Source organism: Trypanosoma brucei, chromosome 7 (genome assembly GCF_000002445.2).
Source record: "Trypanosoma brucei brucei TREU927 chromosome 7, complete sequence".
Classification (NCBI taxonomy): Eukaryota; Euglenozoa; class Kinetoplastea; order Trypanosomatida; family Trypanosomatidae; genus Trypanosoma; species Trypanosoma brucei.
This window is the reverse complement of record NC_007280.1, coordinates 2,083,074-2,097,610: the sequence shown is the minus strand read 5'-3', so window position 1 is coordinate 2,097,610 and position 14,537 is coordinate 2,083,074. Positions and strand designations below refer to the sequence as shown.

General features: G+C 52.0%; 4 protein-coding genes across 4 annotated transcripts, besides 5 other annotated features; all 4 read left to right on the top strand.

The window, feature by feature from the left end:
* Window positions 1-14,537: part of a sequence feature (sequence corresponds to BAC RPCI93-21H15) that runs on past both edges of the window.
* Window positions 552-573: a microsatellite.
* Window positions 1,072-4,197, top strand: Tb927.7.7260 (kinesin, putative; the record flags this gene model as incomplete). Its single annotated transcript, XM_841253.1, has 1 exon — window positions 1,072-4,197. The coding sequence occupies one exon, from the start codon at window positions 1,072-1,074 to the stop codon at window positions 4,195-4,197; it is 3,126 nt and encodes a 1,041-aa protein (XP_846346.1).
* Window positions 4,289-4,316: a sequence feature (AT_rich).
* On the top strand, window positions 5,226-9,179 carry Tb927.7.7250 (hypothetical protein, conserved; the record flags this gene model as incomplete). Its single annotated transcript, XM_841252.1, has 1 exon — window positions 5,226-9,179. One exon carries the CDS (start codon window positions 5,226-5,228, stop codon window positions 9,177-9,179), a length of 3,954 nt encoding a protein of 1,317 aa, XP_846345.1.
* Window positions 9,649-9,687: a microsatellite.
* Tb927.7.7240 (hypothetical protein, conserved) lies at window positions 10,078-12,231 on the top strand (the record flags this gene model as incomplete). Its single annotated transcript, XM_841251.1, has 1 exon — window positions 10,078-12,231. One exon carries the CDS (start codon window positions 10,078-10,080, stop codon window positions 12,229-12,231), a length of 2,154 nt encoding a protein of 717 aa, XP_846344.1.
* Window positions 11,288-11,389: a sequence feature (CT-rich).
* Window positions 13,176-14,138, top strand: Tb927.7.7230 (nitroreductase, putative; the record flags this gene model as incomplete). The annotated part of the gene is made up of 1 exon (XM_841250.1): window positions 13,176-14,138. The coding sequence occupies one exon, from the start codon at window positions 13,176-13,178 to the stop codon at window positions 14,136-14,138; it is 963 nt and encodes a 320-aa protein (XP_846343.1).

Here is a 14,537-nt window from a genome sequence, read left to right as displayed (position 1 = left end):
CTTTGTTTTTTTTCTTTTACCGTTGCTCACGATTCTTATTATACCGCACGGTATTGTTTAATTTCTCGCATCTCTACCTGCTTTGCTATGAATATACTCTACTTTTTTTTCTTTTTGCGTCGGGACCACAGACACACATGAATGGTGAAAAAGAAGAAAGCGATTACTGCGTAATAACCGGAAGTCAAAGTAATATTGCCGTGACCTTAACTGGTAATCACTATGCTTCCTCCTTGTACCTTATTGTTTTGTATTTTGGTTTTTTTCCTTTAGGAAGAAAAATGTTTATCTTACTAACCGTTGTAGGGCCAAATGTTTAAACTCGAAAACACGTTCACATTCATTATTTCGTACTGGGCGTCAATAATTATTTTACCCTCGACTCCCACGTGATGCTGGTGGACATAAATGGCGGGTACCGTGGCGTCAAGGGAAAAGAAGGAAACACTCAATGAGCTTTTGTGTACCTGTGTGCATTAGGGGAACTAATAATATATGAAATAAATGACTCAACCTGTTGGTAGAGGTGAAGTGGGTGCAGCAGCAAATGAATGATGATGATGATGATGATGAGGAAGCTGCGAAGAAGGAAGTTACTGAGGTGGCGTCTCCTTTAAAGAGGTGAAGTGATTGTGCGACTACATGTGTGTTTTGAGCACTTGATGGCGGTAATGGTCTGTGGGCTGCGTCTGCATGTACCAGTGCAATATCTTATCATTTGCTAGCGAATAAAGAGATATATTTATTTATTTAAATGCCCTCTTTGTCTGCTTTTCTTTTCCCCGTTCTCTTCCTTTTGTGACATAACAACACACATAAACATACGCGTGTATTTAGTAGTCGTACAGGATACTAGAAACAAAGCGAAACGCGATAGTGAACCTAGGAAGTATTTCTTATATATTTTTGTGTATATTGGCAGGGTCCGCTGCGCACAGCCTAGCGCTAAGAGTTTTTCCCCGCTACCTCTCTTTCCCTCGCCCTCTCTAGTCTACTCGCTCAGTGTCGGAAAAGAAAAAAAAACAAAAGAAAACCCTACCGCTAATCCCCATTATCTTTCTTTGATTCGTAATGGGGAAGTCGGAGGGTATTCGCGTGTTCCTCCGCATCCGTCCGGCCGCGAAGGGTCTTCCGCGTCCCCTTAACGGTGTTGGTTCTGTACGGGGTGCTGATGACACGCAAAACTACTCCGTGGAGCATACCTTTGAACACTCCACCGTCCGCTTCCACGTGGACCGGCGGACAGACGCAGATGTGGTAAACAACACTCGAGAGGATTTTACCTTCACATTCCGCCGCGCCTTTGAGCCCAATGCTACGCAGGCGGATGTGTTCAACACCGTGGCAAAAGACTGCGTGTTAGCCGCACTCGATGGCTACAACAGCACCGTTTTTGCCTACGGTCAAACGGGTAGTGGCAAAACGCATAGCATTACGGGTGGCGCGGAGAGTTACGAGGACCGAGGTATCATCCCGCGTGCGCTGGCCCTGTTATATGAGGAAATTGCGCGGCGGCAGCAACAGGAGGGGACGTACAGCGTAGCCATCTCTTACCTGCAGATATACAATGATAAGGGACAAGACCTCCTCAATCGCGGCCACGACGCGCGAAAGTTGGAGGACCTCCCTGTGGTGACTATTCACGATGGCGGAAGTGATAGCGATGAGGTGGCACTCCGTGGTTTAGCGCAGCACTCCGCCGCAACCCCAAAAGACGCGCTGAACCTGTTGTTCCTCGGCGATACAAATCGGCTTTACTGTGAGACGCCCATGAACAAAACGTCGTCCCGCTCGCACTGCGTTTTTACCATCTACCTGGAAGCAAGACCACATGGAGCGTCGGTAGTGCGCCGCTCCAAGCTTCACTTCGTAGATTTGGCCGGTAGTGAACGGGTGGCGAAAACGGGCGTTAGCGGGACAGTGCTCACAGAAGCCAAATATATTAACCTTTCGTTGCACTACCTCGAGCAGGTCATTATGGCGCTTAGTGAGCAGGCCAATGGTCGACGTGAGCACGTTCCCTTCCGTAACTCCTTCATGACGATGGTGTTACGGGATTCATTAGGACCAAACTGCAAAACTAGTATGTTGGCCACCGCCCATCCTGCTGTGGATCAACTACCCGAGACGATTAGCACATGCCGTTTTGCACAGCGCGTGGCTCTCATCAAGCAAGATGCGCATGTCAATGAAGAAGTGGACCCACACGTCTTGGTGCGCAAACTGAAGGCGGAACTGCAGCAGATGCGTGACCGGTTAGCCTTCTATACCAAAGACGGTGGGGGCGCACCTGACCGTGACCTGAGTGATGATGAAAAGCTGCGATGTGAAGAAATGGTGAAACGGTTCATCGCCGCCACAGATGGGAATGCAAAACTTGAGGGATTCGACGGCGATTTGGCCCGCATTTATTATTGTTTTGATGTGTTGAAACGCATGTTGGCGGAAGGGGGTGCAGGTGTCAGGGTTGGCGGCTGTGGCGCAGGTAGCAGTGGAGGACTCAGTGAACAGCAACAACAACAGCTTGATATGTACCGTTCCCGTGTGGACGCTCTTGAACTTTGTGTGAAGCAGAAGGAAAATGAAATGAACATGCTCTTCGACGCGCTGCAGAAGGTGCACAGGGCAAAGTATAATGCTGAAACCCAGACGGGAGCAGACGATGGTGAAAGTAGTAACTACGCAAGTCGCACTAAGACTGCACCCGGAACCGGAGGATCAGTAGAGGGGGGCCATGCAGCACCGTTTCAGAAGCCCCTGGGCCACCCATCAAATGGAGCTCACATGTACGCTAGCGCCGCTGCTGCTCAGCAGCCCCACGGTATGAACGTGGTTGAGGCGGGTCACTCAAGCAACGCCGGCAGCATCAGATATGACGGTCAGGACTCACCACAGGCGCTTCGTCGCATGGCCTGTGAGCGCCTCGCACCAGCCGAAGTCACAGCGGTGGATGAGTTCTTCGAGAAACAACAACAGCTTAACGAGGTATATGATCTTTCTTCCCTTACGGACGCGGAGTTGCTTCAGGACCGCGCCACTGCTTTCGAAGCATTCAGTCGCTCCTATCGCCAGTGTGCACAAATGGAGTCCAACAAGCAGGAACTTAAGGCTCGCTACGAGACGTGTAAGACTACAGCACGACAGTTGAATGAAGTAGTCGACCAGATCCGGAAACTGAAGGGCTGCATCCAGCGGCTGCGTGCGGAAAGAGTTTTGCAGGGAGTGGAGGAAGTGGACGAGGCGGAGCGTAACGCGTTGGAGGAATTGGCAGCACATAAAACGTCATATAATGATCTTGCAGCCTCATTGCGGCAGCAGAAAGAGTCTATTGATGCCATGCATCTCTTCATGAAGCGCGCTCAAGAGCAACTGACAAAAGACTTTGAGGATTGGCTTCAAATTAGGCAGAAGCAGCTTATCATGGCCGTCAAAGCAGGGGGCTATAAGAATGCTGACAGCAGTGGTAGCAGTAACGGTGTTAGCATTGCTAGCAATACCACAACAATGAGCAACAACATTGCCACCCCACAGGTTAATCCCACTACAACGGCGGCGGTGACGACAGCAACAATACCGCCCCCGACAGAAAAAGCACCACCAACGGCTGCGGCAGCGTCGCCAGGGCGGCCAACATGTTTTAAGCCTCGTCTCAACTTCTTACAGGAGCAAATGCAGTCGAAACAGCAACTAGGTGAACAGAAACCAGCTTCGGCGTCGATGCCGGACTTACCACCGTTGCGGGAGGGACTGTCTTCGAGACGATCGTGGGGTTGTGATGGCGGCATGCAGTTACGTGGCGGTCTTCTTCACACCGGTGGCTTGGGAAGTGCGCCCACCCACACGAGGGCTTCTAGTGACACGGAGTGCGGCCGGTTGCACCACTCCGTCCCTGCCACACTGTCGCAGCAGAGCACACCAAATAACAGGTTGGGTCAACCATCCACCATGGTCCCTCTCGGCGGGTCGGCACTCCGGAATGGCTGGACTGGTGGTTCAAGCAGCGGTGCCATTAACGACAATAATGGGAACGGCTACGGAGTTACCTCTGGAATTAGCGCGGGAGGGGCGGGGCTTGATGCACCGAATCCATATGCACCTGAGTATCGATCGACAGGTGATCCAGCTGCTGACAAGCAGTTGGCGGAGCTGTACAAGGCTCGCGATGCTCTCAGATTACAGCTGGACCCCCCTCAATAGCTAAGATAGAAGTTTCTGCACTCCACTCCCGGGGACGCCTTGAGTATTAGGTATGAGTTCAAACGGTATGCACGTACAGTGGGGTTAAACCATATTTATTTTTATACATATATATTTATGTATACTTACTTGGTGCCTTCAATGCGGTTGGAGGAGAAACGTCTCAAATGTCGGCTAACCCTTCATTCCGTTTCGCTTTAGTCTTCACCTCTGTCCCTTCTTACTTTCCTCCCCGTACACCACTATTATTTTCAGTGCCAGTGACAGTGCGAACTTACCAACGCTTTCCTTTTTTTTTTGCGGGGGAGGGGTGTAAAATGTGCACGACACCAATTAAAGTACTGGACAGCACGCAAGTAAGCACTCTGCATACGTGCCTATGTCCGATCCTTTTGCTAGGGCAGGTGAGCTTACAGAGGTATGCAGTTACGCTACTGGCTACGCATGAGTCTGTTTTTTCTTCTACTTTCGTATCGCTCCCCGTTCTTGGCTGCTGCGCCCACAACTTTTTCTTCCCCTTTCCTTTTCACCCATCTCTCATTGTCCACGTACGCATACATGTATTGCACGAGTGTACACAACAGAGTCCTGAAAGGGATTGGTGAGGAAACGAGTATTCCCCCTCAGGTCTTCGACACTGTGGCCGTCAGTAGGGCATTGCACAGGCGCGTGCTGAGACGCAACTATAAAATATCCAAAAGGTGGAGGATCGTAAAGTGTTTCTCATCTCCGTTGCTGCTGGAGCTGTTACTACCACTGGAAGCGAATTTAGCTTCTCCCTCTCTTCCTCAAGCAAACAAACCCTTACAGTCTGACAAGACGTGTTCGGAGACACAGTCAGAAACTGGTGAGGAGGCAGAAGCTTGGGAGAAGGAGAATAAGGGGGGAAAGAGAGAATAACGGAGTAGATAGATCGCAACAAGAAAAAAAAAAAGAAACAAAGAAGAGGGGATTGATACTGTTGAAAGCAGTATACTCATTACCAGAAACATTGACAGGTAAGTAGATAGATATATATATATAGCAAGATGCCACCCAGACCTAGGCCACGTATGGTAGAGGACCCAAATAACACATGGAACAGTCAATTGATGCGAGCCTGTCTACAAAACGACATTTCGGAGGCCGACAAGGTAGTGTGCAACGGTGCGGATCCGTCAGCACCTGAGCCCGTTCCCTTCCATCAAACCCCCGTACCGCCGCTCATTGCGCTACTACTTCGCGGCCTCTGTAATGCGGAATGTGTGGCCACCATGAAGTGGCTTGTGGAACGGGGGGCGGATGTCTCACAACGGGTGCCGATGCGGGACAGGGACGAAACATCAGATACAGTTGAGGAGGGTACGATATTACATTTGATTCTTCAAATGGGTCAGCTGCCGCTGCTGTTGCAAGTGCTTGCCCTCGTGGGAGAACCACGACCCCTTCCTGTTTCCTTTATTAGGCGGGTGTGTCGAATGGACCCCGCGCTGCTAGGAATGGCTGCTCAGTGCAGCGGTGGTAGCCTTGGGAAATCGAACACAGCATCGTCATCTGCGTATCCCCCAAATAATTGGGGAAGAAGTTTGTCACCTGTAACAAGCAAACGTGGTGCCAGAAAAGCGTCTAGGTTGCCGGTTGAACTTCCTTTTATACAACAACTGGGTATCCTGTCCGATGTGAACCCGCATCTCGACGGGGTATTAATTGACTTCAATGCACGGTCCTCAGTGAATGGATGGACAGCTATGGACATCGCCCTGAGACGCAAGGATGCAGCAGCAGTTGAGTTGCTCCTGTACTATGGCGCGCCATGTACGTTTCACCGTTTGGTGAACGCCAATCAAACGCTGCTTGCACGTGCTTGTTCGCAGGGCGATAAAGAACTTGTAGAAATTCTTCTCGATGCCGGTGATGACCTGTGGCATGTTTCTATGGATGGTCGCTACACGCTCATACACTACGCGGTGGCGCACCCGGTTGTACTAGACCTACTACTGGCACGTGGGCTCTCCATCGACGCGGAAAATGCATTGGGGGAGTCGGCGCTCGTTTCACTGATTTGCTATGGACAAGGGTGCAATGGTGAGCACGGTATTCGCGATGCGGTGCGCCCACTGGATGCGGTGCGTCTCGCTTCGCTTCCCGGACCAGCAGTAAAGAATTATATCTTAGCACCTCAAACAACATCTACGGCAGGAAGTGCATCAAGGCATCCAAAGCCGTCCACCGCTGCGGGGAATGCTGCAGATACGGACTGCCCAGGTGTTCCAAGGGACGCCGATGCATGGTGGCACTTTCTACCTGGGAACTGTTCTACATGGGAACTGATACAAACGCTGTGTGATCGCGAGGCTAATGTACATGGTAACTTGGCTCCTATAGACTCTAACAGGTTGATACGGCGCTCCGCAGAGAATAAGCGTACCACGATGGTCACTCATCAGTATGAAGTGGGGGCTACCTCTTCCCCTTGGTTGTTGCCGGACTTCAAGAAGGGTTCTCTCGTGCCTAGCTTGCCGACATCCCCCGGAACGTCTAGGGATGATGTTGGCTTGTCTGCAGCGTCCCCGGCTGCAGCAGCCTCCACGACACAGACAAATCAATCGACACCGTCTAGACAATTGGGAAATTCTCGCTCTGATCAACTACTTCCGACCGTACAGCAAGTCGGGCGGATGACGCCACTTATGCATGCCATTGTGGCTCATCATCCGGAGTTAATTCGGCGGTTTATTGTAGATTATAGGGTAGACCCCATGGTGCAAGACGCGCAAGGGGCCTGTGCGCTGCACTACGGCGCCATAGCACTCCACCCGAGCGTAATGGAGCTGCTTCTTTCGCATATCAATGTGAACCCGGAGAAGAGGTATGATATCAATGTACAGGATTGCTGCGGTCGCACACCACTTCACTACGCTGCCATGTACGGCAATACCTCTGTTGTGAGGTTACTTCTCAACAGTACGAGTGGCAACAGTAATGCTGGCGCAGGCAGTTACAGTCTAAATGCCGCTCAACCTTCGAAGACAGATCATGCGGGTCGAACGGCTTTGCATCTCGCGGTGCTGGCACGGCAGTTAGATGTTGTGGAAATACTGCTGCACCATTCAGAGAGCGCAGCTGTGGTGTCGAACGCGGATACCAGCGTGCTGTCCCCACACAGCCAAGCACCGGCGACCAAACGCAGGCAGCACCGCACGGGATCCGGTTTCCGTCGAAGGTATCGGCAACCTGCAGCCTCCAGTGAACCAGTCGCCGGCGACACCGTGGCACACTCCCTTGACGTGGAAGCACGAGATACCGCGTTAGGTTTCACAGCGCTTGAGATGGCTGTCCGCGAAACACACGACGTAGAGGCAGCGCGGCTACTGTTGAACCTTGGTGTTGCTTGCGTCCGGCATGCCAGTGGGATGCCAAGCGGGGGAACACTCTTGCACCGCACTGTGGCGCAGGGGATGCTGCCGATGCTCCAGGTTTTACTGGAATACTACGCGGATCCCAATGAGGTGGACGACATAGAGCAAACTCCGCTCTTCCTCGCTACACAGTCCACTCTTCCCGTCGCTGTTGACATGGTACGAGAGTTGCTGAGCTTCAAGGCTACTGTAGAGGTTCAGAGTGGGCACACACTGGAGACGCCCTTGATTATCGCGGCACGACGGGGTAGGGCCGATATGGTGGATTTACTCCTACACCAAAGACAGGACAGCAGAAGTGGAAGACGGCTTGGGGCGTACACTGCGCGGCGCAGCCGCGGTCGTTTTGGAAACCATGATAACAGTAACAACACAACAGTCAGCTCTCACACACCACCTAACCACAACCATCCTGTTAGTGTGTTGAATCTCTCCATGCAGTCGCGGTCGCGTCATAGCATTTCTTCACAGCAGCGACTAGGCGACCGCCCCAAAAAGAGCGTTAACACGCCACGAAATCGCCGTGGGGGGCGGCAGGGCAAGGCAGGGGCTCGGACGCAAAGTTCGGCGCGAGCGAATCAGCAGAAACAACAGAAATCGGCCGAACGTGACGCGAGTAGCGTCTCCGCGACCTCCGATGTAGATGACGAGGTCTTCAACGCGGGTCAGAATGCGATGAGTGAGGGGGTGAATATCAACCTGGCCGGCACAACCGGAACTACCGCTGGTGCCGCCAACAGTTGCTGTGAATACAGCGTTAGTTCCCTGGACAGCGAAGGGAACCAGCCACCTGTCCTCACGGTGGGTATTCACCACTTGCTTTGCACCGACAAGCAAGTTCGTACGGCACTTCACCACTTGTGTAGTCACAGCGACCCTGTGGTACAACAGGAGCTGCTGCCTCACATTCGCGATGTGTTGAGCTGCACCCTCGCGCAGACACTGGTGCTTCAGGTGGATGCAATGGGTCGCTTGCCCATACACGATGCCTGCGCCTCCGGGTTCGCAGACGCTGTAACAGAGCTCCTCAACCACGATACGGGTAACTGTGCCTTCTTCCTCGATGCACGTGGTTCCCTGCCCCTGCATTATGCGGTAACAGCAGACAGTGAAGCTTGTCTTCGGGCGCTTTTAAGGAATGTGAACGTATATGCGCCTTGCACACTCCGGGGCGCCTCGACCACAGTGGAGGACCCTCGTGTAGTTCCTATCACGCAGCGAATTTTGACACACCACCGCGGCACACACTACAGCAAGGTCACTTGCGTGCTGCGGGACGAGGGTTGTCGCGAGAACCATGTGGAGACAGTATGGGACTACCTCAATGTTTATGATGGAATGGGTCGGACGCCCTTGGTTCTTGCTGCAGAACTTGGGCGGTGTCGGGTAGCCAAATTTTTAACCAGTTTGTTGAAGCAACGGAAGACTCACAAACAACTTAACCCTCTCGAACCCCAGGGGGTCACCGTTCTGCGATGCAGCAGCAGCTCATCCATTCCGTGCGATTCCACAGTGACGGCGTGCATGCTTACGGCGGAACCTTCAGCGATTAACACACCGTCGCGGGGGGATTGCAGAGCGTAGTGCCGACACTGTACAATATGGTCGACTAAAAGGGGTGAGAAGGGAACCCCGGAGGGTGGAAAGGATCGTTGTTTTGTGCTCTTTACATGCATGTGTAGAATATCGGCAGAATGTGAGAAGAGCTGAATAATGAAAGGGATAAGTAAGTGGGAGAGGAAAATGAAACTTAACACATACACAAACAATGTAAATACGTTGATCCTATGACCCCTTCCCCTGCACGGCCCCTCCCAACGTATGCCCACATGCGCAAGTGGAAAAGGAGTCGTTTACCGAAGAAGATATCTTTACCAGGGGTGAGACGTCGGCGGGGACGAGATGTCGCCACGAGTTGTTTCTCCTACACTCCTTTCCTCCTATTCTTCCATCAGTGATGTGTGACTGTGAGCAAGCGTGTGTCAATGTATTCTTGCTCTTGAGTGACTGTCGGGGGTTGTACAGTTGTTGTTACCATGTCTCCCCCCCCCATTATGTATGTAAGTGTATATATATATATACATGTATATATTGTTACCTTCGCTTCTTTCTTTCCGTTTCTGTTTTCACGTTTATTTTCTCTGTCTCACAGAGTGTCGGGCAGTGACTGACGCTGTCGGCGACGGCAAGGGGAAAAAAGTCTGCACACACGTGAATTACATATATTTTTTGGCGTGTTTTCGTCTCGCGGGTGATTAAGGTAGTACAAGTTGGTCACGGTGACCAACAAACATACTTCGGCTTATCAACCACCCGCCAAGTGGAGGGAAGCTGTGAAGGAGCCAGAGAGAATTCTTTCCCACAAAGACACTGTAAGGTGCCTGTGAGGAGAAACAGGAAGAAAATTCAATTAGTTCACAGTCTCTTTATCCCAACGTAGCACACACGCTCACATCAACATTCAGCGAGGTTTTAGTGGAAGATGGGTATTGGACAGAGCCGTGAATTACTGGGCAAGGTAGGTGAAGAGCATGTGTTTGTATGCACAAATTATGAGGAGCTACTTGCTACTTTGAGAAAGCTTCAATCCTGCTCTGAGCTACGGTCTTCACAGGGAGCGGTAAAATTTGAAGGGTCCCTTCCAACCGTAGCGAACAGTGGCACACCAACGCAATGGGAAGAAACAAAATGTCGACCGGTCAGCAAGGGGTCGTGCACGCTGCTGGGGAGTGGTGTGTACAGGGGAAGTTTGCGTTTCCTTCCCCCAAGCTTCCTTACCGATACCACTGCAAAGCCATTAGAAGAGGTCCACATTCCCAATCATTATATGGGCGATGCGGGACTTATCTCTGGGCACGAAGCGGTACTGCAGACGCTTGCCAATAGCCCGGGTTTGCGTTCGCTTAACATTTCCTACAACGCCCTCACACACGTCTCTATTGAGGCGCTCCTCGGGAAAGCCCCACATAACGGCGCGCATGATGACAATGGTTTCCCCGGTGGTTTTCTTCCTCCTAACCTGTTGTCTCTGAACTTTGCTGGGAACCGCGCTGGTCGGGTGGGTTGCGAGCGACTTGCAGAGTTCCTTGAGACGGACCCACCCCTTCGCGCCCTGTCGCTGTACAACAATGAGCTCTACGATGATGATGTGGAGCCGCTGCTTCGTGGCCTTCGTGTGAACACTCGCCTCCGCCAGCTCAACCTGGATTGCAATTACCTTACTGGCGGATTCTTGCAACAGCTGATTGACGTTCTACGTGTTAACAGGCAACTTGCCGTAGTTATGTTTGATGGGCCGTATGACATGAATACCTTCGCCCGACTCAAAGAATTGAAGCCAGTGGAAGCGGTGCCAGATAAGGCCGAGGATCCGGCCGGCCACGCGCGCGCGTTGCTTCGCAATGAAATGCTGTGCCATGACCTAGCCGGCCGCCCACCTTTTCCAACCGACCTTGTGCAAGAAGTGGAGGCTATACTGAAGCCGCGGTGTGCTCGTTATGTAGATGAGCTGCGGGAGGAACGGGAGAGGGCTTATCAAGAGGCAAAAAACACCGACGAGATGCTAGAGGTTGCACGGCGCTACCGCGATGCGTCGTGTGATACATGCGGAGGGGAAGCAACGGATTTATCACACCAGGAGGAATGTGACAGTGCTGACAAGAGTAAGAGTGACAATGGGACACAGGGACCACAAGAAGAGGAAGATCGAGATGAAGATGGAGAACGGGAGCAGGGGACAGAAGGAGAAGAGAAGCAAGAGGAAATCGAAACGGGAGCGGGCAACAGAGACGGAGGGTTTGGTTTCTTTCGTCCCCCACTGCGCGGTAAGGACGCCTCAAGAAACGGTTCTGTCGCCCCCGTAGCAGCACCTCTGAGTTGTCTCCGGCCGATGCCCCCTTATGCAGAGCGCAAGCGACAAAGTGCCACCTTCTTTCCAGGATTGCTGTTAAGTCCAGTGGAAGGTGGCTCATCGGCGTCTCATTCCATGCTCTCCAACACGGAGGCAAGAAGAGACAAAAGCCCAGCCAGTGGGGAGCATCGAATGGAAGAAACGGGACGAACCACAGCGAACAGCAAGAGTAGTGTACTACCTAGGAAGGAGTTAACGAATGGTTTTGATCGCCTCGTTCTCGCGCCGCTCAGCGAGGCCCCCCGTTCGAAGACCATATGGAAGACTGTTACTGGGCCGCCATGCCGCCTGCGCGCTTGCTGGTGTGACGCTCGAGCTGATATCGTCCCTTATGCCAATGTGTTGCACTACCACTGCAAGCATGAACAACTCACAAACGAAGCAGGCTACGAAATGGAACCGTGCCGGCTTACCACTGGTAAAAGCAGTGTTTCCCGTGGACGCCCTGGACGGTTGCCCCTCAAGGAGAAGAAGGGAAGTGGGCCAGAGTGGTCACACACATCGAGAGCCACGATTAGGCCACACAGCGGGAGGGACTGCGCAACGCCATCAGCTGGTGGATATGCTGGCAGCGGTCCCTCCGGTCGAACAGTGTACGAGGGCTGCAAAGCCACGAGCCACCGCTGTGAATCCATTGGTTTCTACGGACGGCCCAAACCGGACAGGAGATCGGTCGTCTTCTTCTCTGGACAGCATCCTATGTTAGCCCGGGGCCTCAAGGAGTAAGCTGCAGCGACGAATAGACTTCAGGTTGTTTCAGCCAATCGTCGTTGTGAGTGCCATTGCCTTTATTGGTTGAGAGAACGGTTGTAATATACTGTTGTTTGTCTCTTAGCATTCCCCACCCTTTCCGTTCCCTCCCCTCAGAGTCGCTTCTCACGCATTGTCTACTGCATCACAAGCACGAGTTTTTTCCTTGCTTGTGTTACATTCCTTCCCCTTCCCCCCCTTTTTTAGAGGTCAGTGGTGGTGTGTTACTTGTGGTGTTCGTTGCATTCCTTTATGGCTGTCGCGTAAGGACCTGTACCGCAGTTGGAGTCTTTTTGTTGACTCATCAATGTGCCGTTGAATACAGGGCGTTTATGAAGAATGTAAATGTCTGTAATGTATTGTCATGTGTATGTACGTTAACCTCACCTTATTCCCACTTTATTGAAACGTGGGGGCATTTATTGACGCGTTGTTTCTCTTTTGCTGTTTTTGAGGAAGGGACAACAGTGTACAGGGGTGAGCGCAAAAATTGCACCGAGGTGAAAGTACGCAGTGTACAAAAAGAGAAAAGGGATTAATAAGGAGCCAAAGGTAGATGTTACGATATTTTCGGTGTTTTCCCTTTTCTTTTTTTTTGGGGGGGAATCACGTGTCGCTATCCCTGTGTATCCTTTTTGCCGTCTCACCCCTTCATTCGTACTTTGATTATAGCGATAACGTTGCTTGTTATCGGACACTTCCGTTCCCCTGCGCATTTTCCATTATTTCAAGCGTGCTGGTGTGTTACACGGGATTCATATATCAGCAGCTGAAGTTGCGATGCGACCCGTTGGACCTTTCCTTCTTACCCCCGCTCTTGCTGCTTTGTACGCTCTACGATAATCATCAAGAAAGAATAGAACCACTAAAAGGAAGGAAAAAGGAGGTAGCATAGGAGAGAGGCTTTGTCCCCTCTCGAGATGAACGTGAGCCGCTGCCGTTGGCAGGGCGTCATAAAATCCCTCCGTTCATACTGGAAGTGGAATGCAGGTGCCGCCTTGTCTGCCACTAATTCACAGAATAGCACCTCACCCTACGAGACGTGGGGCTCGGGCATATCCCGGTTTTTCACTTTCCTGAGGTCCAGCATCGCCGCCACCGCACAGGAGGTGCCGAGGGAACCAGATAGGATCCCACCCACATATTATTCAAAGGCATCGCGCAAGTCACTTGATGCATTTATACGTGTTGTGGAAAGACGTCACTCCAGCAAGCGGTTCGACAGCTCACGTCCCGTCGACCACACTCTTATCGCGCGCCTGCTGGAGGCCACTACGCGGGCACCCACCGCTTTCAACCTGCAGCCATGGGTTGCCATTGTCGTACATGAGACATCGCAACGGGGTGCTTTATCGCATGCAGCGCTCGACCAGCCGCAACCCCGTGAAGCCCCTGTCACTGTAGTGTTTGCTGGTGACATGGAGCCCGAGTGGAGGGCCCCTGCAGCACTGGAACTAGGTCTCAACAGTGGTTACTATCATCCACTCTACGGTGCTGCATATTTGCGGTTGGTGTACTATCATCTCCACGGGGGTCCGTTTGGGTCAATGGCAAAGGCAAAGTCATGCATCTCCTCCTGGTATAGCAACGCCACCGGGACGCCATTGCTGTCAGTGCCCACAACAATGCAAGGTTACGCGTGGAAGCAGGCAATGATCCCCGCCACAACATTTATTTACGCCGCCACAGCTGCTGGATTGGATACGGCAATTCTTGAAGGTTTCGATGAAGCGAAAGTTAGGGAGGTTGTGGGCTTGCCGGAGCGCTACACCGTGCCCGTTATTATCAGTGTGGGGTATAAGAAAGCAGATGAGCAGGGGAAACCGCCCGTGCGGAGCCCGAGATTTAGCACGGGAAGTCTCGTCCGATGGAATCGCTTCTGATGGTTGGATCTTGCAAAGGGAAAAGCGGGATTTCAAACCCACATGCGGAGAGTGTGTTACCTGCATATCTTTGCTACTGACTGAGTGCGGCCGCAAAGGCGACTACGCGGAGCTGAAGAATAGTAACCGCGGTAATACATGCATCAGTACAGTGGTATAAATTGCATAGTGAACCATCTCCCGCATAAGCCTTACTAGTCGCACGTATATCGACTGAATCCGCGTGTCAAGTTTGTTACGAGTCACCGGCACGACACCCGCGCCCCTGTTGCATGGGGGAGTAAAGCCTACGGGGGTGGCAATTAACATCGTTTTCCGTGACTACTACGTCGTGACCATAATCAGACGTGCAAACATTTTATACGCAGCAAAAGTCCTCTCCAATCACCACAGCCGCTT